The 24766-nt window shown below is 45.2% G+C and overlaps 1 protein-coding gene across 1 annotated transcript in view; it reads right to left on the reverse strand.

Moving 5' to 3' along the window:
* Nucleotides 1-24766, reverse strand: part of NLK (nemo like kinase) — a 253763-nt gene that overhangs the window by 35183 nt on the left and 193814 nt on the right. The window contains exons 5-7 of the mRNA XM_063956046.1: nucleotides 10871-10956; nucleotides 7789-7998; nucleotides 2720-2821 (exon numbers count right to left, since the gene is read on the reverse strand). Coding sequence (XP_063812116.1) covers nucleotides 2720-2821; nucleotides 7789-7998; nucleotides 10871-10956 — 398 coding nt within the window. The remainder of the gene's footprint in view (nucleotides 1-2719; nucleotides 2822-7788; nucleotides 7999-10870; nucleotides 10957-24766) is intronic.

Below are 24766 nucleotides of genomic sequence, written 5' to 3' on the forward strand. Positions count from 1 at the left end.
TATAAAGGAATGCATCCTTTAATTGCTCTATAGTCAATAAAATACTGTCCCTATCCAGGGTATCAATATTTTCAGTCAGGGAATCCGACCAAGCCACCCCAGCACTGCACATCCAGGCTGAGGCGATTGCTGGTTGCAGTATAACACCAGTATGTGTGTATATACTTTTTAGAGTATTTTCCAGCCTCCTATCAGCTGGATCCTTGAGGGCGGCCGTATCAGGAGACGGTAACGCCACTTGTTTGGATAAACGTGTGAGCGCCTTGTCCACCCTAGGGGGTGTTTCCCAGAGCGCCCTAACCTCTGGCGGGAAAGGGTATAACGCCAATAACTTCTTTGAAATTAGCAGTTTTTTATCAGGGGTAACCCGCGCTTCATCACACACGTCATTCAATTCCTCTGATTCAGGAAAAACTACAGGTAGTTTTTTCAGACCCCACATAATACCCCTTTTTGTGGTACTTGCAGTATCAGAGATATGCAAAGCCTCCTTCATTGCCGTGATCATATAACGTGTGGCCCTACTGGAAAATACGTTCGTTTCTTCACCGTCGACACTAGATTCGGTGTCCGTGTCTGGGTCTGTGTCGACCGACTGAGGCAAAGGGCGTTTTACAGCCCCTGACGGTGTTTGAGACGCCTGTACAGGTACTAACTGGTTTGCCGGTCGTCTCATGTCGTCAACCGACTTTTGCAGCGTGCTGACATTATCACGTAATTCCATAAACAAAGCCATCCATTCCGGTGTCGACTCCCTAGGGGGTGACATCACCATTACCGGCAATTGCTCCGCCTCCACACCAACATCGTCCTCATACATGTCGACACACACGTACCGACACACAGCAGACACACAGGGAATGCTCTGATAGAAGACAGGACCCCACTAGCCCTTTGGGGAGACAGAGGGAGAGTTTGCCAGCACACACCAAAGCGCTATAATTATATAGGAACAACCTTATATAAGTGTTGTTTCCTTATAGCTGCTTAAATATATATAATATTGCCAAAAAATGCCCCCCCTCTCTGTTTTTTACCCTGTTTCTGTAGTGCAGTGCAGGGGAGAGCCTGGGAGCCTTCCTAGCAGCGGAGCTGTGTAGGAAAATGGCGCTGTGTGCTGAGGAGATAGGCCCCGCCCCCTATTCCGGCGGGCTCTTCTCCCGGTTTTTCTGAGACCTGGCAGGGGTGAAATACATCCATATAGCCTCATGGACTATATGTGATGTATTCTTTTTAGCCAGAAAGGTATTAACATTGCTGCCCAGGGCGCCCCCCCCAGCGCCCTGCACCCTCAGTGACCGCCGGTGTGAAGTGTGCCTGAGCGCAATGGCGCACAGCTGCAGTGCTGTGCGCTACCTCATGAAGACTGAAAAGCCTTCAGCCGCCGGTTTCTGGACCTCTTCTTACTTCGGCATCTGCAAGGGGGTCGGCGGCGCGGCTCCGGTGACCCATCCAGGCTGTACCTGTGATCGTCCCTCTGGAGCTAGTGTCCAGTAACCTAAGAAGCAAATCCATCCTGCACGCAGGTGAGTTCACTTCTTCTCCCCTAGGTCCCTCGTTGCAGTGAGCCTGTTGCCAGCAGGACTCACTGAAAATAATAATAAAACTATCAAAACTTTTACTCTAAGCAGCTCTTTATGAGAGCCACCTAGATTGCACCCTGCTCGGACGGGCACAAAAACCTAACTGAGGCTTGGAGGAGGGTCATAGGGGGAGGAGCCAGTACACACCACCTAGTGGTCAAACTTTTAAATTTTGTGCCCTGTCTCCTGCGGAGCCGCTATTCCCCATGGTCCTGACGGAGTCCCCAGCATCCACTAGGACTACGAGAAATAGTGATAGCAAACGTGTGATACACAAGAGTGGAATCCACACAGCAGCTATAGGTACACTCAGTCACAGGTACAATGCCGGAATTATCACATATAACAATAAAACTGCACTGGACTAGTAATTACATATAGGCATGTATGCATACAGATATAACAATGCATAGTCAACACTGGAGGTATATCACAGAATACTTATACTAAATATTCAGATAGCAGTACATTTGTTCTTAACGAAAACTGTCTAAAATGACATGTAAAATAATTAAGTTTCTGTAAATGCACAGCGCTGATGATACAGTCGGATTTACAGAGGAGACTGTGCCCAGCAGTCCCGGAGATAAGCTCAGCTATGTAATGGCGCCAAAATCTCTTCAGGGAGTGAGGGAGAGAGAGAGAGAGATGCAGCTTCAGGGCGGGAACACTAGCAGTAGATGGCGCCCAGAGCTGGGGGAGAAGCCCGGGTACTGTGAAACCTTTTGGAAACGGATTTTGTGGTGGTGAGCCTAAAAAACTGGTGTGTCTCCGCTGCAAGTACCCGGGAACCAGGCCGCGGGAGTATGCAGCGCCAGTGAGGGAGGTGATGGAGCTGCTGCACAGCATGTCATAAAGATATAGAAAGTGCTTCGGCCCTTGAAGTCTTCTAAAAAGCTCTTTTCAGGGCTGCCTAGTGCAGCCCCACCTTTTGGTGACCTGCACTGCAGGCACCAACTTACAAACTGAGCTCCAGTGCCTGGAGACGGGGCTATAGAGGAGGCGGTGCAGTGCATACTGGGAACAGTCAAAGCTTTAGCCTGTTGGTGCCTCGGATCAAGATCCAACTCTACACCCCGATGTTATTCCCTGTGGAATACCAGTGTACCCCGCTGCAGAAATAAAAGTTGCATTACCTGTTTATGAGGACCCCTGAGTATATGTGCCTTGGCGCCTTCACAAGCCGTCCTCATTGCTTCAAGTGACGGTGTTCCCAACAGATCTGTGATTAAGTCCAACTGGAGGAACAAAGAGTGCACAGTGAACAATCATTACTCGATTTCCTAGACCCTTCTTAATTATAGTTTATGGAACGGACAGAGGATTTACCTCCAGGCAGGTAGCTGTCCCTCTCTAGCAAAATGGACCATTCACAAGAGACTTTACATCCCATTGTGATCAGCAGCACCCAATGACCACAAGTAGGAACAGATAAGGGACATTCCCTCCCTAGTGAAGAATTTTCCAAACTCCATCATTACAGTCCAGGTTTTAAAGATATCCATGCTCGAGCTCAGATGGCTAAATCTAATTGACTGAGGTACTATTTACCTGTACTCAAGCATGGCTATCCTTAAAACCTGGACTGTAGTGTTGGAATTTGGAAAATTCTTCACTATGGAAGGAATAAATAAATAAGTAATGTGTGCTCAAGCATAGATATCCTTAAAACCTGGATTGTAATGGCAGAGTTTGGGACATTCTGCACTAGAGAATAAACCAATAGAAAGCTTATGCCCTTCATATGTTCAAGAAGAATATATTTCAACATTGCTGTTAAAACAAAAGTTCTGTCTTTCCGCAAAAACTTCCTAAGTTTAAACCGTTCCCATCCTCCAGACACCCAAGTAGGCACACATTTCACTTATTGATTACGTATCCTGACAAGACTTTAGTGATATAAGACGCTTATGGGTCATCCTGTCTTCCTAGTGTGCTGTCAAACCTTGTTCTCATGAAAATTGCTGTTCTCCACAAAACAGCTGCCACCAATGTACATGTCAGAGACACTTTAGGTTACTCATGATTCAAGAACATGAGCAACATAACATCAGCAGCCTATTTTAGAACTTCTGTAAGATTTAAGAGTTCCACAAACGGTTGCTATAAAACAAAGAGCACCTCTATAAATAGATCTCCGGCAGAGTGTTACTAGGTGGAAAGCATGTAAGATGAGTCATCACACGGGCGAAAGAGTTAAAGCAATCCATAGGCAAATATACCTGTCAGGCAAAGAAAAGGGTATAATTCAACCTTTATCAGAAGGGGTTTGTGCACCTGGTCCTCAGAGCTTGCCAAAAGGATTGTTGTGAATGCTGCAGCTGAAGTAGTAATCAGAACAAATTCTCCCTTGAGAACTGTAATTGCTACAAAACTGCTCGGTGCGAAGTTGCCTAGAAAAAAATAAGGCACCTGGGTATCATGTTCTTTTGAAGGACTAGAGAAAATTAATAACGTTTATGAAGTAGAATTGCCTTAATCCTGTATAGAAAGTGTGTTTTTTTGGTTTAATTCTTGGGCACTTTCCAGTTCATAGATGTCACTTACATGCAGAATCTATAATTGCTGCAAAGCTCTAGGTCTGGGGCCAGGTGTAGAGAATACTTTAGTCTGATTTTCATTTGAGTTTACCTGTAAAAACATTGGTGCCATTTCTGGGCAGGTCTAAGCTCTATTACAAGCTCTTAGGGGGACCCTGAGGTGGATCAGGTTGCTCATCTGATGTAGGCAGTGCGTTCATGCTTGTCAACTGTGGATGTACGGTACAGCCCAGTAGTGTGCACTGGATACAACGGTATCCACAGAGCAATTCTGCATTACGCAAAATGGCAAAATAAAAACGAGAAAGAGTATGGAAATATCCTTCATTATACACGAACACATAAGTCAATGGGCGGTATTCAAATGATCTATCATGTCTAATGTCCTTTCTAATGTGATCCCTGTTATCATGCATATTGCACCCATAGTATTCAGGTTTAGCTGCGAAACGGGTTGGATGCCCTCGCTAACGCGGGGGTAGCGAGCTGAAATGATTATACCACGCCCGTCAGTAGAAACAGAACGGGGGTGAAAAGAATTGAATACCGCCCAATCAGTTTACTGTGCGTGGAAGCTGCCTTTAGGATGTATGAGAACAGAACTGAAACTTGTAGCAATGACTGTAGGATATGACCTGGGGGCCGCCCGCCTTACACAATGACTACGTCTGTAGATGTTTGCATGACACCAGCTTTCAGCTCATCACATACATGTAGTCTGATGGCACCACTTTCTAATGCCTTCCTATTTCTAAAATGTTTGTAAGCCGACTAATAAAAGCTAGAGATCAAAAGTATTTGAGGAATTGTACAAAATTCTTTCTGAAACCTTTGATCTAGTTTCAAAGCTTCCTATCTATATTGCCAAACAAATGCAGGCGGAAACACGGCTGGAACAAACTTCGCACTACCTCGATACGTTAGGTGACGGAAGGAACACTAATGAGCAAGTTATGAAAATCTACATTTTTATTTGTCAATATTTGACAAAATTACATATACAGCTCTTCTACATCAATATAATTATTAAAACAGAGACAAATTTGATTTCAGCTGGTTGAAGTGGCGACTAATTACTTTGCTGTAGACAACAGTGATATTCTGCCTGTAGATGTATACACCGTGCAAAAGGAAATGCTAAGTTATCTACATTCAGCAGTAAGACTCAACAAAACAAAAACAGTTGTGTAGTACATATTGGTAAATAAGCCATTACCATTTCCCAATACCTGGATGGAAAAGCGATTAGTATTGCTGTGGGACTTTGACTGGACCCCAAGCAGCTAGAGTTTAATTGGCATGGGATTTTACAGTAACGTCTTTCCTTTCCAATGCAAATTGGCGACAATACATAGGTACTAAGTTCCACTGACACAGAAGAAGATTCATCATACCTGAAGAGTGGAGAAGTGAACAAGTAGACAAGTGAAGATGTTGCCTACAGGAACTGCTTTTACCTATCATTTTACAGAATGCACTTGCTAAAGGCTAGCAAGAAGCGGATTGGTTTATGGACACCTACTCCACTCTTCAGAAGGTTTAATACATTTCCCCCTATATCTTATAGTCCTGTTTTGAAGTCGCTACTATGTTAGCGTTATTTTGTACTGCATAAAAATTCACATTCTGCAACATGAATCATTTATGAACAGATATAATGGTAAATTAATTCTGCTTATGATGTGGTTGAAGTGGGAACACTAGCGCTAAGGGAAGGGGTTAAATCTCAGCTTCTGCTTGTATGATCCCTGCGACTTTCCTCCTGCAGTTCACGCACATACTGGTTGGGTAATTGGCTGACTATAATTTGTGTGTGTACTAAAACGTCTCAATGCAGTTCACTGCAGCAGAATAGGTTGGTGCTGTATAAATCACTACTACATCTTCTATTACAACATTCACAGGTGTCAAGTTCCCAAACGCTGAAGAAGCCTTTACAGTGCATATAGTACCTCAGAAAGCTACATAGCCAGGGCAGAATTTATAGACACAGTTTGGCTACAGCACAGTACACAAACACTAAACCAATGTAACACAGCCTCAAAGAGCTTTCATTAGCCTGCAAATCTGCATATGAAAGAACTCATTTTCAGTCATTCATAATACAACACACACAAAAAAGATGAAATAAAGACATTTCCAGAGACAAGACTCCAAAACCTGGGCAGTCGATGAAAAGAAGGCACCTATCCACTCATCAACAGCCTGGCACACATACAAATCCAGTCTTCACCCCCTGAAGTATTACTCAGAAATATACAGTACAAAAATGGTATACAAGAGAGCATAAACTAGTATATCACACTCAGAGCAGAATGCAGGACCAGGACTCGGATAATCAGCAAAGAGAGTAGATTTATTAAAGTTCCATCATAAACAAAGTGTACCCGACAGTCTGTTTCAACTGCTCCAATGCAGTTTTCGGCAGAGGCACGCTCCTCTTCTGGGGGGCCTCTGCTGCCATTTTCTACAGTTTGTATATGATGGAACTTCAACAAATCTACTCTCTTTGCTGATTTTCAGAGTGCTGGTCCTGCTTTAATCTCCGAGGAGGGGGTATGAGTGTGTATAATATAAATATATATATATATATATATATATATATATATATATATATATATATATATATATATATATATCTCCATACAGCGTAACGCCGGAACTGTGGATACCCCCTAGGGCTTGCTTACTCTGGTGCCCTCCATCTGGGTTTGGCAACCCCCATATGTAGATCAAAAAATGAGGCGGCACTCAGAGATTTGTTGAAAAGCAAACAGATGTGTATTCAAATCATCACATCAATATATATATATATATATATATATATTTATTATTTGTATAAAACAAAGTCTTTATTTATGCCCTTTCATAAAGATACACCTACTAAAAAGGGTAGAGGCAGACAATATTTCCCACTTACTGAAGTATTTAAACACAAGGTAAATTAAGGTGAGCACTGTAAACATTACATTTTATTTTCCCTATGAACAGATATTACACTTTTATGCACCATTTATTATGGTCATGAAGCAGGTCTTGTATTGTTATGGTATACTTTATCATAACATAATTTAGAGACTCCCAAAGACAATCTGACTGGCTGCTATAGGTTACAGCACATGGTGCAATCCGGAAATAGGTTATAGAAGCCTTTACGTGTCAATACTTGGACTTCAGAAAGTGGTCTTATGTAAGGCTTACCAGTTGTATAAGGCCGGTTTTGATATGCTGGCAGTCGGGATACTGGCAGCAGAATGCCGACCACGGCACCACCAATGTTGAGTATCCTTTCCCCAATGCCCCCCTCATCTTAACCCTCCTTTTTCAAAGGCTAAACCTAACTCCCCCTTACCCCCCCTCCTAAACCTAAACTCTTACTTCTTAGTAGGGACAGTCCTGCTCAGTTGTAACAAAGCTGTTTTCAATCACCATAGTGACATTTTCCTGTAGGCCGTTTTAAAAGTAACCTTAAAACCAAATAACGAACAGATATCAAACTCTTTTTAATATAGTACATTAATGTAAAGGAATACATGCCCAAATCATTTCAACGTTTCATAATTAGTAATGTAAACTCCTCATATCTATTAAAGTGAAAACTGTGAAACCAAAAATGGAGAATACATTCCCTTTAATTCAGTAGACTTATACTGCATAATGGTTACCTGTTGTATCGGACTCTGTGCCTGAAACAGGATTCTTCGCCCAAGCAGCTCTGCAAAGATGCATCCCACAGACCAGATGTCTATAGCGTTAGTGTAATGACGGCTCCCCATTAGGATTTCCGGAGCCCGGTAATACTGAGTGACAACTTCCTGAGTCATATGACGAGATTCGTCAAGTTCTTCCACCCTTGCCAAACCAAAATCGCAAATCTGGTAAATAAGACAAAATGGCAACATTACGTGTTTGTACTTCAGGCAACAGGATTCCACATTCCAATGCAGCACACAGTTTGTTGTCAAACTACAGTACTAAACAATTTACAAACTCAGAAAGGAGATCAAAATAATTTCTCCTCCACAAGCATGGATACAACCTTCGAATCTTTTATAAACCTGGACTATGGGGGGATTCAACTGTCTGCATCGCGTCCGGCATGGAAGTTGGGAGATGCAATTTACCAAGCCTAATGGTAAGTTAGCATCATAGCAGTTTAGATTGGTTTGGATTTGTTCTCGCACCTCTGGAGGGTGCGAGCAGAAGTTTTCTAATCACGTGTTCACAGCACTGCCAATTGAACAGCGGAGCGCTATTCTCTGGAGCGCTAATACCCAGTGCTACTCAACATCACATTCAATTGAATTACCCCTATGTGTTGCAGAGCAGGTAATTACTGGTAAAACACTGTGTTAACTAGAGACTTTAACTATAATAAAAATTACAAGTGAAGAGGGACAATCCCTTTTGCGGCCCAATATTTCAGAAGGCACTCTGCTGTGGGGGGAATTCCCTCTATCCAGCTCATATACAGTAACTGCCTCCAAATACCAAGAGAAAGTGAAGGTAAATAATCTTCTTTATTTAGCCTAGACCAGGCATGTCCAAACTGCGGCCCTCCAGCTGTTGTGAAACTACATATCCCAGCATGCCCTGACAGTTTTGCTGTCAGAGAATGCTAAAGCTGTGTCAGGGTATGCTGGGATGTGTAGTTTCTCAACAGCTGGAGGGCTGCAGTTTGGACATGCCTGGCCTAGACAGATAAACCAATAAGGGGACAGGTTCCTTCTGTCCAACTAAAATACACAATCAGATCCCTATAACCCAGATAAGGTGTGTAACCAAACAGGATAGTGCTGCTATCTAATTAAACTAGTTTCCCAAACACTGCAACTCAGGACCACTATGTGGCCTCTCCTCACCACTGCCATGAGAACACCAGGACCAATGCCTACTAGTCCTCTATCCAAGAACATCATGACTGCCCCCCCCGGGACTAACCCTCAAGCTGAGCAGGGAACTGAGGGGCGTGCGCACCTGGACCAGACTTTACTGGGTCATTTCCATTGGACATTAGTGTGCTCCCCACATTCTCACACCCACCCGCACTGCTCTCACTGCTAGTACAGTTTTCTTGTAAATGTGTTTTTCTCTTCTTTCTTCTTACAGCGTACTTCCACCCCACTGTGTGCTATTCCTGTAATGTTTACCTCCATTGGTTGCACACCCTGCCAGCAGTAACCTACACAGTGCGCCCCACATGGCTGCCACGGATGGTTCCTCCGTGGACAGGTTGTGCTTCATTTGGATCTTTCCATGCAGGGTATAGCATACTCCTACACGCGTGTCAGTTTTCATCTCCCACTGTGTAACCTTCGTAGTGCGCCCAACATGGCTGCCTTATCTGGTGCGCTTGTAGATGGGATGAAAAATACATGGACCTGATGGTTTTGTTGGAACCCTACTCTGAACTTTAGGACTTTAGCAATCTCCCCATTTTGTGTTATCTCTTCTAGGGGTGGACTATTCCACCCTGGGTAATCCTACGCAGTGCGCCCAAGATGGCTGGCGCACCTGGTACATTGTGAGGGTGCAATACACAACCCTTGGTGGTTATTACCCAGAATGCCTACACCAATCATGCATTATGCTTTCTGTGTGCTCAAGGTTTTTTTTTTCTGTCTGTGTGGTTTATCTTTTTATGTATTACTTAATGTTTGTAATGTATGCTACGTTTTCCCCCCTTCTTATGCTATGTATTCCCCCTTCATGTTGCTGCTTGGCAATGCATTGTACCACAAAAAAATCCTAGTGTACATGAGTACACCTGGCCAATAAAGTGGATTCTGATTATAGGCAGAAACCCACCATACCTGCCGACTACTGTTTCTCAGCCCTGCTGTGTGTATTGCAACAACTGGTCCAGCACTACATCAAAAGAGGAAGCAACACACATCTTAAAGTTATTACACTGTACTAAGTACTTATTAGTACTAAGAACTGATGAGACCGGAAAATCCCATCTCATATTACAAAACGAGAATGTCCCAAAAATGACTTCTCAGTATGGTTTTGAAAATGAAAACCAAAAATCTGATTCCTTGATGTTGGAATTAGCAACGTTTAGCAATAAAACCTTTATGACATACTAATGCGTGTGCCAAAAAATGAAAAAAGAAGAGATGAAACAAAACTGAAATAAAATCAGGAATGGATAATACTTTATTGCAGTCATAAGGCTGATGTGGTAAACTGATGCCAGTTGTAACTTGCTAATCACCCATTTTACACCATATTATATATGTTATTATTTGACACTAAGATTATCTGAAAAAACTCTCACAGGGAAAGTCACCAGAAATGCAGAAGTGTCCAAATCAATACTGCATTTTTTGGCAGGCATTTTACTTTGAGAATGCCAATTTTTGTATTGCTAATTAAAATGAAATTTAAAAAAGTGTGAGACCATCCCCCACCCCTTCCCCCTCATTGAGACAGTCTGTGTGCCCTCAACACTACTGTATGGAGGTTTAACAATGGCCTGTAAACATTCAGAGATACCTACTATTTTTCCAGAAGACATTTACTCTACTAATCAAGGTTTTGGCAGTTAGTAAACGGTATGAACATGACTTCTAGACAGGTTCTAATATCAGCTATCCAAAATATCTTATAGCCTGTGTACGGAGTAACAGCAGCGACTGTAATTAATATAAAATTAAGATATACTTTACACAAACTAAAGAAATGTTAAATAGATAAACATTAACGTTAAGTCCTTATTTTTAAAGAAAAGGAGAACACTACCTTAAGCACGCAGTTGCTGTTCACAAGTAGATTCCCTGGTTTAATGTCTCGATGCAAAATGCCAGCTGAATGTAAATACTTCAGACCTTAATATTCATTGGGGTGGGGTAGAGTGGGGAGAAAATTAAAAGAAAAAAAAAAAAGTAAAAATCTTCAAAAGAAGTCACAGCAATGCAAGTCTGTGTCCCAAATAATGTGGTTAAGCATACACATCAGTAGAAACAAGCACTTGATTTATCCTACTGTCGCTGATAACTTTCTCAACTTATGCAAGTTACAGAAACAGGTTTAAAAACATATACTCTATCGCTAATATATACTATTATCATAGTTTTAGCTCTAAGTTCAAGTTACAAATTTCTTGAAGGTAACCTATTTTGAAGGGGGGGGGGGGGGGGGAGGGAGGGGGGAGTGAAAATGCAGGTGCATACTCTGCTTACCATGGAATAAAACTGACGTTCTTAGCATAATTGCTGGCCAAAAATATGGGCCCACCGACCACACTCAGGGACCTCATCAGGTGTGTCCCTAACATTCCTAAGGCTCAAGTCTAGAACACTGTACCCCCTGGGACTTTAACCTTAGGAATATTAGGGACCCACTTGTTGAGGTCATCTGGCCATGGTAGGTGGGCACATATTTCTGGCCAAATATTATGCTAAGCACCTCACTTGTTCTCCATATAAATTGCAGAGTATATTATAATTGTTATGATTACCAATGTTCTTAATGTTTACAGTGTGCGCCTGCATCTTCTCTTTTTTCTGTGTGGCACTACAAGTCTCAGTATGGTAGCACATCGTATTATGTATAGAATTAGCGTGTGTGCCCCCACCAGGTACAAATGTGTCCTCATACATCTAGCCTCAATACGCCACACACCGCAAGATGCCTGGTGTGAGTCAGCCGGCAGCTCCCATTTGCCGAAAATGCATCTTATTCACGTCGCTAAGTGAATGGGATGCACACGCAGCTTAAGCCGATTAAAATTATATGCGGCATGCCTATATTGTGTGTGTGATTGTGGCTGTAACTGCATACGAAATGCTACGTTAGTTATTTCCAGGAAAACACTGTTACATAGCATTTGATATGCATATACAGCTGCAGTTGCGCACAGGCTAAGGCTTGCCACATTTGTATCAACATAAGCTGCTTGAGCGTCCTATTCGCATAGCGATATGAATAAGAAATTTTTTCGACAAAAAAAAAAAAGAAAGACGCCCGACATTAGCAGAGCTGGCGGCTGACACATTTAAATAAAAAAAGACGCACATACAGACGCTCAGCGTTACCAAGTCATGCCACGGAATGGTGTGACTAGAAGGGCTGTTTAACGTGACTGCAGCAAGGATGTAAGATGACACATCTGTAATCTATTTTACATGTCTACTTAGTGATCATGGTATCAACCTGGAATCAACTTTACTACTTAATTTTTATGATTCTTTAGAAGTCTATAAATGTTTTGAATACTTTCATATACTTCAATAATAAGCTATACAAGTCAGTTACAAATCCAAATGCAATAAGAAAAACACGTAATTTTTGACTCCATTCACCATGCTGAGTATTTTTTGTGATGGAAAAAAATTCCTGCAACAAGCGGGTCAATATTCCACATGCTGTCACAAGGGCACTTTTTTTGGCCAGTGCTTTTAGCCAAGGAAACAGATTACACTGTACGTTGGGGTTTCTTGAATCTATCATATATCATAATCTGTGAGCTCCTGTTACATGACAGCACATAGCCTTTAAACACTGATTGGTATCTAGGGTTCCCATGGTTAAATACAAACACCCCATTGTCTGACCAATAGTGTCAAAGTCAGGGGTCCCGAGGGGCACACTGGCACTTAAAATTTCTTCCATGTACCTGTAGTAATAGTGTCAAAGATCAAAATATAAAATTATAAAAAGCTTTGCTGTCCAATTTAAATGACTTGCTCCCTTAATTTAATTGTGTTTGGTTTCTTTTAAATATATAACATACCCTGTAACAACCTCTGAAATAAATATTTAGTATATTTTATTTCACAAATGTGCAACTTGTATAGCTCACGTATAAGTGCAAAATAGTACGAAAGTGCCACTTCACTTGCTATTCACATCAAATGGCTCTAGATTTCAGTCATGGAACTTCAGCTTATGGTGCACGATAACTACATTTACAGAGCAGCAGCAGTTTGTACAGGCAGAAAGGAGTTGCTGGATGGATTTAATGTATTCCTAGCCAAGTATGAATGAGCTGCGTTTTGCAGAGCAGTGCAGAAATACGATCATGGAAATTAGATAAAAAGGAGGAAAAAGAGAGTACTGACAGGGGCGTTCCTAGTAAAGGCGAGGGCAACACAGCCATTTCCACTCAGTAGGAGCACTAGAATTATGGGGAGGATTTATCAAAGCTTGGAGAGAGATAAAGGACTAACCAGTCAGCTTCTATCATTTTACACGTTGTGTTTGAGAAATAACAGTTAGGACGTGATTGGTTGGTACTTTATCTCCTCATACATCTAGCCTCAATACGCCATGCACCGCGAGAAGCCTGGCTTGAGTGAGCTGGCAGTTCCCGTGCAATTCTGCAAACGTTGGGCATAATTTTGTGACGAAAATGTGTCTTAATTGCACCGCTATGCGAATGAGACTCTGCTGATTAAAAGGATATGCAACATGCCTATATTCTGTTCGAGACCGCGGCTGTATCTGCATACGATATGCTACTGTACGTTACAGTGGTTTCCTGAAACACGCTGTAACAAAGCATTTCGTAGGTAGATACAGGCGTGGATGCGTTTCCAGTAGCACACTGTAATGTTGCATGCTGCATAGCATTTTAATCAGCAATGTCTGCTCATGCGTCCTATTCACAGTGATGCAAATAAGCGCATTTTCAGGGTAAATGCACAAAGAGACGACCAGCGATAGTAAACACGCTCGTGACTAGAAAGGCTGTGTAACGTGACTGCAGCAACAATGAGAGGGGACACATCTGTAAGTCTCATTCCTCATTGCTAAATGCTGTACTCCTGCAGGGAAACACGTTAGCAAATGTACTTCAGGTAATATGATGAAATGCTACACAAAACTACAAGCCCCCCTAACTACAGTACCTACGTTTCCACAATTTGGAGCCTGAAAAAGTGACAAGTTTATTTGACTGAAAGGGGTTAAAATAAAAGGAGCTGGTTTTACTTTGATGTGAATTTACACTTTTGCATTTTTGTGTGCCTCAGGTATGTTCTGTAAATGAGCTTCAATGTGTGCAAACCTACTGCTGGCACACTAGTTAAGGTCTCGCATGATGATAACTCTTGCTCATGTTACTGAAATAGTCTGGAACATACTGTAGGACAAAAGGTCAGCTCATTTGTTATAGCATTTAAACTTATTTTATATCGCACACAGCTAATAAGTGATAATACAGCTGCATTATATGCAGCAGAGACTAGGTTTACAATCTATTAGAAATGGGGTCTAATTAGAACATATATCACCTCACCAGGCATGCTGGTTTGCAGAGCATCTCCACTGTACCGAAAAGCTGAGCTGGCCTATTGTTTGTGATCTCATATGACAGTTACTCTGTTTCCTTACGGGTGACTGTGGATTAATATTCTTCAAAATGCTTAATAAGTTTTAACTTATCCACTACCAGGTCTACCTCCATCGTATTTCAAGCCTACGGCCGCCTTTTTTCTTGAGCTCATTAAACACTGTTGGCAAACCAGGGAGCTTGACAGTGTGGTTTCGGAGGACATTCGGGGCGATATTAATTGCAGCCGTCACATCCCTACCATAGTAACGGACTAAGGAACAGGGATATTCACAAGCACCCGATATTGCAGAGAGATCCAGATTTGCTGCAAGAGCCTGGGGAACCATACCCCTCCTTGGAGGAGGATACCTGGTCAACTCCATAGGCAAAGATCTAATTTGAGGGGTTGCAACTTGATCCATCCATCTACACTCTGCTGTGACCTGCAGCCAAATGAGCCTATATGAAATGTTAATATAATCTGCCCATTTCAGGTAATAATAATATTGTATGGTACAGCAAGCTGTTAATTCAGGGAACGTTCTTTGTAAAATCAAAGGGAGGAAAAAGAGCCACACTGATGGGAAATGCTGCTCTTCCATGCAGGTATGGTTATAATGAAATACATACTTTTAACCGGCGGCCAGTACCCCGACTGTCATGATCCCGACAGCAGGATCCCACCCACCAGAATGCCGGTAGCAGGGCTAGCACTAGAAAGCCCCCTTGCGGTTTTGCTGCGCTCGGCACACTGAGGGCACAGTGGCTCGCTGCGCTAGCCACAGGTTATAATCTCCCTCTATGGGTGTCGTGGACAACCAAAGAGGGAAAAAAGCCTGTGGCGCCGGTATTCCAGCGTCAGCATTTCACCACCTGTCGGGATTCCAGTGTCGGCACTGTGACCGCTGGTCCTTTGATTGCCTCCCTTTATAGCAATTAAAAAAAAGTGTAGAATTTTAACCAAGCAAATTAAACAATACTCTAATATCCATCCTTCAAGCGTACTTGTCAAGTAAGGTTCATACTAAGTTAAATATAGGAGTTAAAATGGGAGGGGGGGGGGATAAAAGGGTGGAACGGAGTTCCATCACCTGTAATGGTAGGTGGAACTAGTTCCACCTCCTCCACAACAACATTTATAGATTATGCAGGCGGCGCTAGTGTCACTGATGAGCTGCAGCCACCTCCCCCTTCCTCAAGTCCTGGCGGCTCCATGGTCATCCTTCACCTGTGACCTGCCCCTCCTGGTACCCAAACACGCTGTCTTTGTTGGATGGTGTTCGTCCCCTCCTCAGGTCCCAGTGGCTTCCTTTTCCGGCATTGTGTATGTGATGCCATGCCGTCACTATCACTGAAGTGAAGAGCCATGAAGAGGAGCAGGCTCTGTGCATGAGAGAGTGAGACGGGGGCTGTAAGGACAGAGAGGCGGGAAAGCTACTGTAGGGACAAATATTCAGTCTATAGAGCTACACTAAAATGGTCTACAGTCAACAGGTCGACAGCTAATGGCAGACACGCATTAGGTCAACATGTAAAAGGTAGACACAATGGTCGACACAAGCTTTTTGTGTGCTTTTTAATTTTTTTCATAACATACGATCCACGTGGACTACGAATGGGAATAGTAACCTTGCCTGCAGCATGGCAAGCCTTACGAGGGGACGTGGTACACTAGTGGGGCTTGTTTGTATCAGAAAAGTGACAAAACCCCCCAAAATGTGTGTCTACCTTTTTTTGTGTTGACCATTTCCACGTCGACCTTTTCTACTGTCTACCTAGTCTATATCGACCTTTAGACCCTGTCGACCTAATGCATGTCTACCATTAGTGGTAGATCTATTGATTGTAGACCTTTTAAGTATAGATCTAATAATGCACACCCAGAGGGGCACAGGGCATGGAGTTGACCTGTGCCCCTCCGGTGGGACAGAGGCAGAGATGTGTATAAGGGGCACTACTACTGTGGGCATTATGTGTATAAGAGGCACTACTACTGTAGGAACTGTGTATAAACGGCACTACTGTGGGCATTGGCATAACATGTATAAAGGGTACCATTCTGTAGCATAACGTGAATAAAGGCCACTACTGTGTGGTGGAATATGAATCAGGGGCACTATGTGTGGTGTAATGTGAATAAGATTGTGCTACTATGTGGCGTAATTTGAACTGGGGGTATTATTGTGTGACCACGTTGCTTCCTTGTGAGAACACTGTCCCTTTATAACGTATGGGAGGCACACATTTCTAGTTTGCAGGGGGTGCTAAAAAGTAGGTGTATGTGGCAGGGGGAAATGAGTTCCAACACCTCTACAGGACCACTTTAAGCCCTGGTTATATATATTTTATTATACTGTGGGAAGAAAAAAAATAAGAATTTACTCACCGGTAATTCTATTTCTCGTAGTCCGTAGTGGATGCTGGGAACTCCGTAAGGACCATGGGGAATAGCGGGCTCCGAAGGAGGCTGGGCACTCTAGAAAGATTTATGACTACCTGGTGTGCACTGGCTCCTCCCACTATGACCCTCCTCCAAGCCTCAGTTAGGACACTGTGCCCGGACGAGCTGACATAATAAGGAAGGATTTAGAATCCCGGGTAAGACTCTTACCAGCCACACCGTACAACTCGTGATACTATATCCAGTTTTACAGTATGAAAACAACTGAGCCTCTCAACAGATGGCTCAACAATAACCCTTTAGTTAACAATAACTATTTACAAGTATTGCAGACAATCCGCACTTGGGATGGGCGCCCAGCATCCACTACGGACTACGAGAAATAGAATTACCGGTGAGTAAATTCTTATTTTCTCGGACGTCCTAGTGGATGCTGGGAACTCCGTAAGGACCATGGGGATTATACCAAAGCTCCCAAACGGGCGGGAGAGTGCGGATGACTCTGCAGCACCGAATGAGAGAACTCCAGGTCCTCCTCAGCCAGGGTATCAAATTTGTAGAATTTTGCAAACGTGTTTGCCCCTGACCAAGTAGCTGCTCGGCAAAGTTGTAAAGCCGAGACCCCTCGGGCAGCCGCCCAAGATGAGCCCACCTTCCTTGTGGAATGGGCATTCACAGATTTTGGCTGTGGCAGGCCTGCCACAGAATGTGCAAGCTGAACTGTACTACAAATCCAGCGAGCAATAGACTGCTTAGAAGCAGGAGCACCCAGCTTGTTGGGTGCATACAGGATAAACAGCGAGTCAGATTTTCTGACTCCAGCCGTCCTGGAAACATAAATTTTCAGGGCCCTGACGTCGTCTAGCAACTTGGAGTCCTCCAAATCCTTAGTAGTCGCAGGCACCACAATAGGCTGGTTCAGGTGAAACGCTGACACCACCTTAGGGAGAAATTGGGGACGAGTCCTCAATTCTGCCCTATCCATATGGAAAATCAGATAAGGGCTTTCACATGATAAAGCCGCCAATTCTGACACTCGCCTGGCTGAAGCCAAGGCCAATAACATGACCACTTTCCACGTGAGATATTTCAGATCCACGGTTTTTAGTGGCTCAAACCAATGTGATTTTAAGAAGCTCAACATCACGTTGAGATCCCAAGGTGCCACAGGAGGCACAAATGGGGGCTGAATATGCAGCACTCCTTTCACAAATGTCTGAACTTCAGGTACTGAAGCTAGTTCTTTTTGAAAGAAAATCGACAGAGCCGAGATCTGTACTTTAATGGAGCCTAGTTTTAGGCCCATATTCACTCCTGCTTGCAGGAAATGCAGAAATCGACCTAATTGAAATTCCTCTGTTGGGGCCTTTTTGGCCTCGCACCATGCAACATATTTCCGCCATATGCGGTGATAATGGTTTGCCGTAACATCTTTCCTGGCCTTAATAAGCGTAGGAATGACTTCTTCCGGAATACCCTTTTCCTTTAGGATCCGGTGTTCAACCGCCATGCCGTCAAACGCAGCCGCGGTAAGTCTTGGAACAGACAGGGCCCCTGCTGTAGCGTTAGAGGCCACGGGTCCTCTGAGAGCATCTCTTGAAGTTTCGGGTACCACGCTCGTCTTGGCCAATCCGGAACCACGAGAATGGTGTTTACTCCTCTCTTTCTTATTATTCTCAATACCTTTGGTATGAGAGGCAGAGGAGGGAACACATAAACCGACTGGTACACCCACGGTGTCACTAGAGCGTCCACAGCTACCGCCTGAGGGTCCCTTGACCTGGCGCAATATCTTTTTAACTTTGTTGAGGCGGGACGCCATCATGTCCACCTGTGGTTTTTCCCAACGGTTTACCAGCATCTGGAAAACTTCTGGATGAAGTCCCCACTCTCCCGGGTGGAGGTCGTGTCTGCTGAGGAAGTCTGCTTCCCAGTTGTCCACTCCCGGAATGAACACTGCTGACAGTGCTAGTACATGATTCTCCGCCCATCTGAGAATTCTTGTGGCTTCTGCCATCGCCATCCTGCTTCTTGTGCCGCCCTGTCGATTTACATGGGCGACTGCCGTGATGTTGTCTGACTGGATCAGCACCGGCTGGTGTAGAAGCAGGGATTTTGCTTGACTTAGGGCATTGTAGATGGCCCTTAGTTCCAGAATATTTATGTGAAGGGAAGTCTCCTGACTCGACCATAGTCCTTGGAAGTTTCTTCCCTGTGTGACTGCCCCCCAGCCTCGAAGGCTGGCATCCGTGGTCACCAGGACCCAGTCCTGTATGCCGAACCTGCGGCCCTCTAGAAGATGGGCACTCTGCAGCCACCACAGTAGAGACACCCTGGTTCTTGGAGACAGGGTTATCAAGCGATGCATCTGAAGATGCGATCCGGACCACTGGTCCAACAGGTCCCACTGAAAGATTCTGGCATGGAACCTGCCGAAGGGAATTGCTTCGTAAGAAGCCACCATCTTTCCCAGGACCCGCGTGCAGCGATGCACTGATACCTGTTTTGGTTTCAGGAGGTCTCTGACTAGAGATGACAACTCCCTGGCTTTCTCCTCCGGGAGAAACACTTTTCTGGACTGTATCCAGAATCATACCCAGGAACAGTAGCAGTGTTGTCGGAACCAGCTGTGACTTCGGGATATTCAGAATCCAGCCGTGCTGGTGCAGCACCTCCTGAGATAGTGCTACTCCCACCAACAACTGTTCCTTGGACCTCGCTTTTATTAGGAGATCGTCCAAGTACGGGATAATTAAAACTCCCTTTTTTCGAAGGAGTATCATCATTTCCGCCATCACCTTGGTAAATACCCTCGGTGCCGTGGACAGTCCAAATGGCAGCGTCTGGAATTGGTAATGGCAATCCTGTACCACAAATCTGAGGTACTCCTGGTGAGGATGGTAAATGGGGACATGCAAGTAAGCATCCTTGATGTCCAGGGATACCATGTAATCCCCCTCTTCCAGGCTCGCAATAACCGCCCTGAGCGATTCCATCTTGAACTTGAATTTTTTTATGTATGTGTTCAAGGATTTCAAATTTAAAATGGGTCTCACCGAACCGTCCGGTTTCGGTACCACAAATAGTGTGGAATAGTAACCCCGGCCTTGTTGAAGTAGGGGTACCTTGATTATCACCTGCTGGGAATACAGCTTGTGAATTGCCGCTAGCACCGCCTCCCTGTCTGAGGGAGCATTCGGCAAGGCAGATTTTAGGAACCGGTGGGGTGGAGACGCCTCGAATTCCAGTTTGTACCCCTGAGATACTATTTGAAGGATCCAGGGATCCACCTGTGAGCGAGCCCACTGATCGCTGAAATTCTTGAGGCGGCCCCCCACCGTACCAGGCTCCGCCTGTGGAGCCCCACCGTCATGCGGCGGACTTGGCAGAAGAAGCGGGGGAGGACTTTTGCTCCTGGGAACCTGCTGTTTGTTGCAGCCTTTTTCCCCTACCTCTGGATAGAAAAGACCCGCCTTTTCCACGCCTGTTTTTCTGGGTCCGAAAGGACTGAACCTGATAAAACGGCGCCTTCTTAGGCTGTGAGGGGACATGGGGTAAAAATGCTGACTTCCCAGACGTTGCTGTGGAAACTAGGTCCGAGAGACCATCCCCAAATAATTCCTCACCTTTATATGGCAACACTTCCATGTGCCTTTTAGAATCTGCATCTCCTGTCCACTGGCGAGTCCATAAGCCTCTCCTAGCAGAAATGGACAATGCACTAACTTTAGATGCCAGTCGGCAGATTTCCCTCTGTGCATCTCTCATATATAAGACTGAGTCTTTTATATGGTCTATGGTTAACAGGATCGTGTCTCTGTCTAATGTGTCAATATTATCTGACAGTTTATCTGACCACGCAGCGGCAGCACTGCACATCCAAGCTGACGCAATAGCTGGCCTAAGTATAATGCCTGAGTGTGTATATACAGACTTCAGGATCGCCTCCTGCTTTCTATCAGCAGGTTCCTTGAGGGCGGCCGTATCCGGAGACGGTAGTGCCACCTTTTTTGACAAACGTGTGAGCGCTTTATCCACCCTAGGAGGTGTTTCCCAACGTGACCTATCCTCTGGCGGGAAAGGGAACGCCATTAGTACCTTCTTAGGAATTACCAATTTTTTATCAGAGAAAGCCCACGCTTCTTCACACACTTAATTTAATTCATCTGATGGGGGAAAAACTACGGGTAGTTTTTTCTCCCCAAACATAATACCCTTTTTAGTGGTACCTGTATTTATATCAGAAATGTGTAACACCTCTTTCATTGCCTCAATCATGCAGTGAATGGCCTTAGTGGGCATCAGATTAGACTCATCGTCGTCGACACTGGTGTCAGTATCAGTGTCGACATCTGGGTCTGCGGTCTGAGGTAGCGGGCGTTTTAGAGCCCCTGATGACCTGTGCGACGCCTGGGCAGGCACGAGCTGAGAAGTCGGCTGTCCCACATTTGGCATGTCGTCGAATTTCTTATGTAAGGAGTCTATACGTGCACTCATTTCTTTCCATAAGCTCAACCACTCAGGTGTCTGCCCCGCAGGGGGTGACATCCCTTCTAAAGGCATCTGCTCCGTCTCCACATCATTATCCTCATCAAACATGTCGACACAGCCGTACCGACACACCGCACACACACAAGGAATGCTCCAACAGAGGACAGGACCCACAAAAGCCCTTTGGGGGGACAGAGTGAGTATGCCAGCACACACCAAGCGCTATATAATGCAGGGACTAACTGAGTTATGTCCCCTATAGCTGCTTTTTTATATATAATTTATACAGCGCCTAAATTTAGTGCCCCCTCTCTCTTTTTTTTTTTACCCTTTTCTGTAGTGTAGACTGCAGGGGAGAGCCAGGGAGCTTCCTTCCAGTGGATCTGTGAAGGAGAAATGGCGCCAGTGTGCTGCAGGAGATAGCTCCGCCCCTTTTCCGCGGCCTATTCTCCTGCTTTTTTCTGGATTCTGGCAGGGGTATTTTCCACATATATAGCCTCTAGGGCTATATATTGTGGTATTTTTGCCAGCCAAGGTGTTATAATTGCTTCTCAGGGCGCCCCCCCCCCAGCGCCCTGCACCCTCAGTGACCGGAGTGTGTGAGGAGCAATGGCGCACAGCTGCAGTGCTGTGCGCTACCTTGGAGAAGACTGATGTCTTCTGCCGCCGATTTTCCGGACCTCTTCTTGCTTCTGGCTCTGTAAGGGGGACGGCGGCGCGGCTCCGGGACCGAACACCAAGGACTGGGCCTGCGGTCGATCCCTCTGGAGCTAATGGTGTCCAGTAGCCTAAGAAGCCCAATCCGGCTGCAAGCAGGCGAGTTCGCTTCTTCTCCCCTTAGTCCCTCGCTGCAGTGAGCCTGTTGCCAGCAGGTCTCACTGAAAATAAAAAACCTAAGTCTATCTTTCTTTCTAAGAGCTCAGGAGAGCCCCTAGTGTGCATCCAACCTCGGCCGGGCACAAAATCTAACTGAGGCTTGGAGGAGGGTCATAGTGGGAGGAGCCAGTGCACACCAGGTAGTCATAAATCTTTCTAGAGTGCCCAGCCTCCTTCGGAGCCCGCTATTCCCCATGGTCCTTACGGAGTTCCCAGCATCCACTAGGACGTCAGAGAAATAAGAATTTACTTACCGATAATTCTATTTCTCGTAGTCCGTAGTGGATGCTGGGAACTCCGTAAGGACCATGGGGAATAGCGGCTCCGCAGGAGACTGGGCACAAAAGTAAAGCTTTAGGACTACCTGGTGTGCACTGGCTCCTCCCCCTATGACCCTCCTCCAAGCCTCAGTTAGGATACTGTGCCCGGACGAGCGTACACAATAAGGAAGGATTTTGAATCCCGGGTAAGACTCATACCAGCCACACCAATCACACCGTACAACTTGTGATCTGAACCCAGTTAACAGCATGATAACAGAGGAGCCTCTGGAAAGATGGCTCACAACAACAATAACCCGATTTAGTTAACAATAACTATGTACAAGTATTGCAGACAATCCGCACTTGGGATGGGCGCCCAGCATCCACTACGGACTACGAGAAATAGAATTATCGGTAAGTAAATTCTTATTTTCTCTGACGTCCTAGTGGATGCTGGGAACTCCGTAAGGACCATGGGGATTATACCAAAGCTCCCAAACGGGCGGGAGAGTGCGGATGACTCTGCAGCACCGAATGAGAGAGCTCCAGGTCCTCCTCAGCCAGGGTATCAAATTTGTAGAATTTAGAAAACGTGTTTGCCCCTGACCAAGTAGCTGCTCGGCAAAGTTGTAAAGCCGAGACCCCTCGGGCAGCCGCCCAAGATGAGCCCACCTTCCTTGTGGAATGGGCTTTTACAGATTTTTGCTGTGGCAGGCCTGCCACAGAATGTGCAAGCTGAATTGTACTACAAATCCAACGAGCAATAGTCTGCTTAGAAGCAGGAGCACCCAGCTTGTTGGGTGCATACAGGATAAACAGGGAGTCAGATTTTCTGACTCCAGCCGTCCTGGAAACATATATTTTCAGGGCCCTGACAACGTCCAGCAACTTGGAGTCCTCCAAGTCCCTAGTAGCCGCAGGTACCACAATAGGCTGGTTCAGGTGAAACGCTGAAACCACCTTAGGGAGAAATTGTGGACGAGTCCTCAATTCTGCCCTGTCCGTATGAAAAATCAGGTAAGGACTTTTATAAGATAAAGCCGCCAATTCTGACACGCGCCTGGCCGAAGCCAGGGCCAACAGCATGACCACTTTCCATGTGAGATATTTCAAATCCACAGATTTAAGCGGTTCAAACCAATGTGATTTTAGGAACCCCAAAACTACATTGAGATCCCAAGGTGCCACTGGAGGCACAAAAGGAGGCTGTATATGCAGCACCCCCTTGACAAACGTCTGAACTTCAGGAACTGAAGCCAGTTCTTTCTGGAAGAAAATCGACAGGGCCGAAATCTGAACCTTAATGGATCCTAATTTTAGGCCCATAGACACTCCTGTTTGCAGGAAATGCAGGAATCGACCCAGTTGAAATTCCTCCGTTGGGGCCTTCAAGGCCTCGCACCACGCAACATATTTCCGCCAAATGCGGTGATAATGCTTTGCGGTCACATCCTTCCTGGCTTTGATCAGGGTAGGAATGACTTCTTCCGGAATGCCTTTTTCCTTCAGGATCCGGCGTTCAACCGCCATGCCGTCAAACGCAGCCGCGGTAAGTCTTGGAACAGACAGGGTCCTTGCTGGAGCAGGTCCCTTCTTAGAGGTAGAGGCCACGGGTCCTCTGTGAGCATCTCTTGAAGTTCCGGGTACCAAGTCCTTCTTGGCCAATCCGGAGCCACGAGTATAGTTCTTACTTCTCTCCGTCTTATAATTCTCAGTACCTTGGGTATGAGAGGCAGAGGAGGGAAACACATACACTGACTGGTACACCCATGGTGTTACCAGAGCGTCCACAGCTATTGCCTGAGGGTCCCTTGACCTGGCGCAATACCTGTCCAATTTTTTGTTGAGGCGGGACGCCATCATGTCCACCTTTGGTTTTTTCCAACGGTTTACAATCATGTGGAAGACTTCTGGGTGAAGTCCCCACTCTCCCGGGTGGAGGTCGTGCCTGCTGAGGAAGTCTGCTTCCCAGTTGTCCACTCCCGGAATGAACACTGCTGACAGTGCTATCACATGATTTTCCGCCCAGCGAAGAATCCTTGCAGCTTCTGCCATTGCCCTCCTGCTTCTTGTGCCGCCCTGTCTGTTCACGTGGGCGACTGCCGTGATGTTGTCCGACTGGATCAGCACCGGCTGACCTTGAAGCAGAGGTCTTGCTTGGCTTAGGGCATTGTAAATGGCCCTCAGCTCCAGGATATTTATGTGAAGTGATGTCTCCAGGCTTGACCACAAGCCCTGGAAATTTCTTCCCTGTGTGACTGCTCCCCAGCCTCGCAGGCTGGCATCCGTGGTCACCAGGACCCAGTCCTGAATCCCGAATCTGCGGCCCT

Source organism: Pseudophryne corroboree, chromosome 2, assembly GCF_028390025.1.
Source record: "Pseudophryne corroboree isolate aPseCor3 chromosome 2, aPseCor3.hap2, whole genome shotgun sequence".
NCBI classification, from domain to species: domain Eukaryota; kingdom Metazoa; phylum Chordata; class Amphibia; order Anura; family Myobatrachidae; genus Pseudophryne; species Pseudophryne corroboree.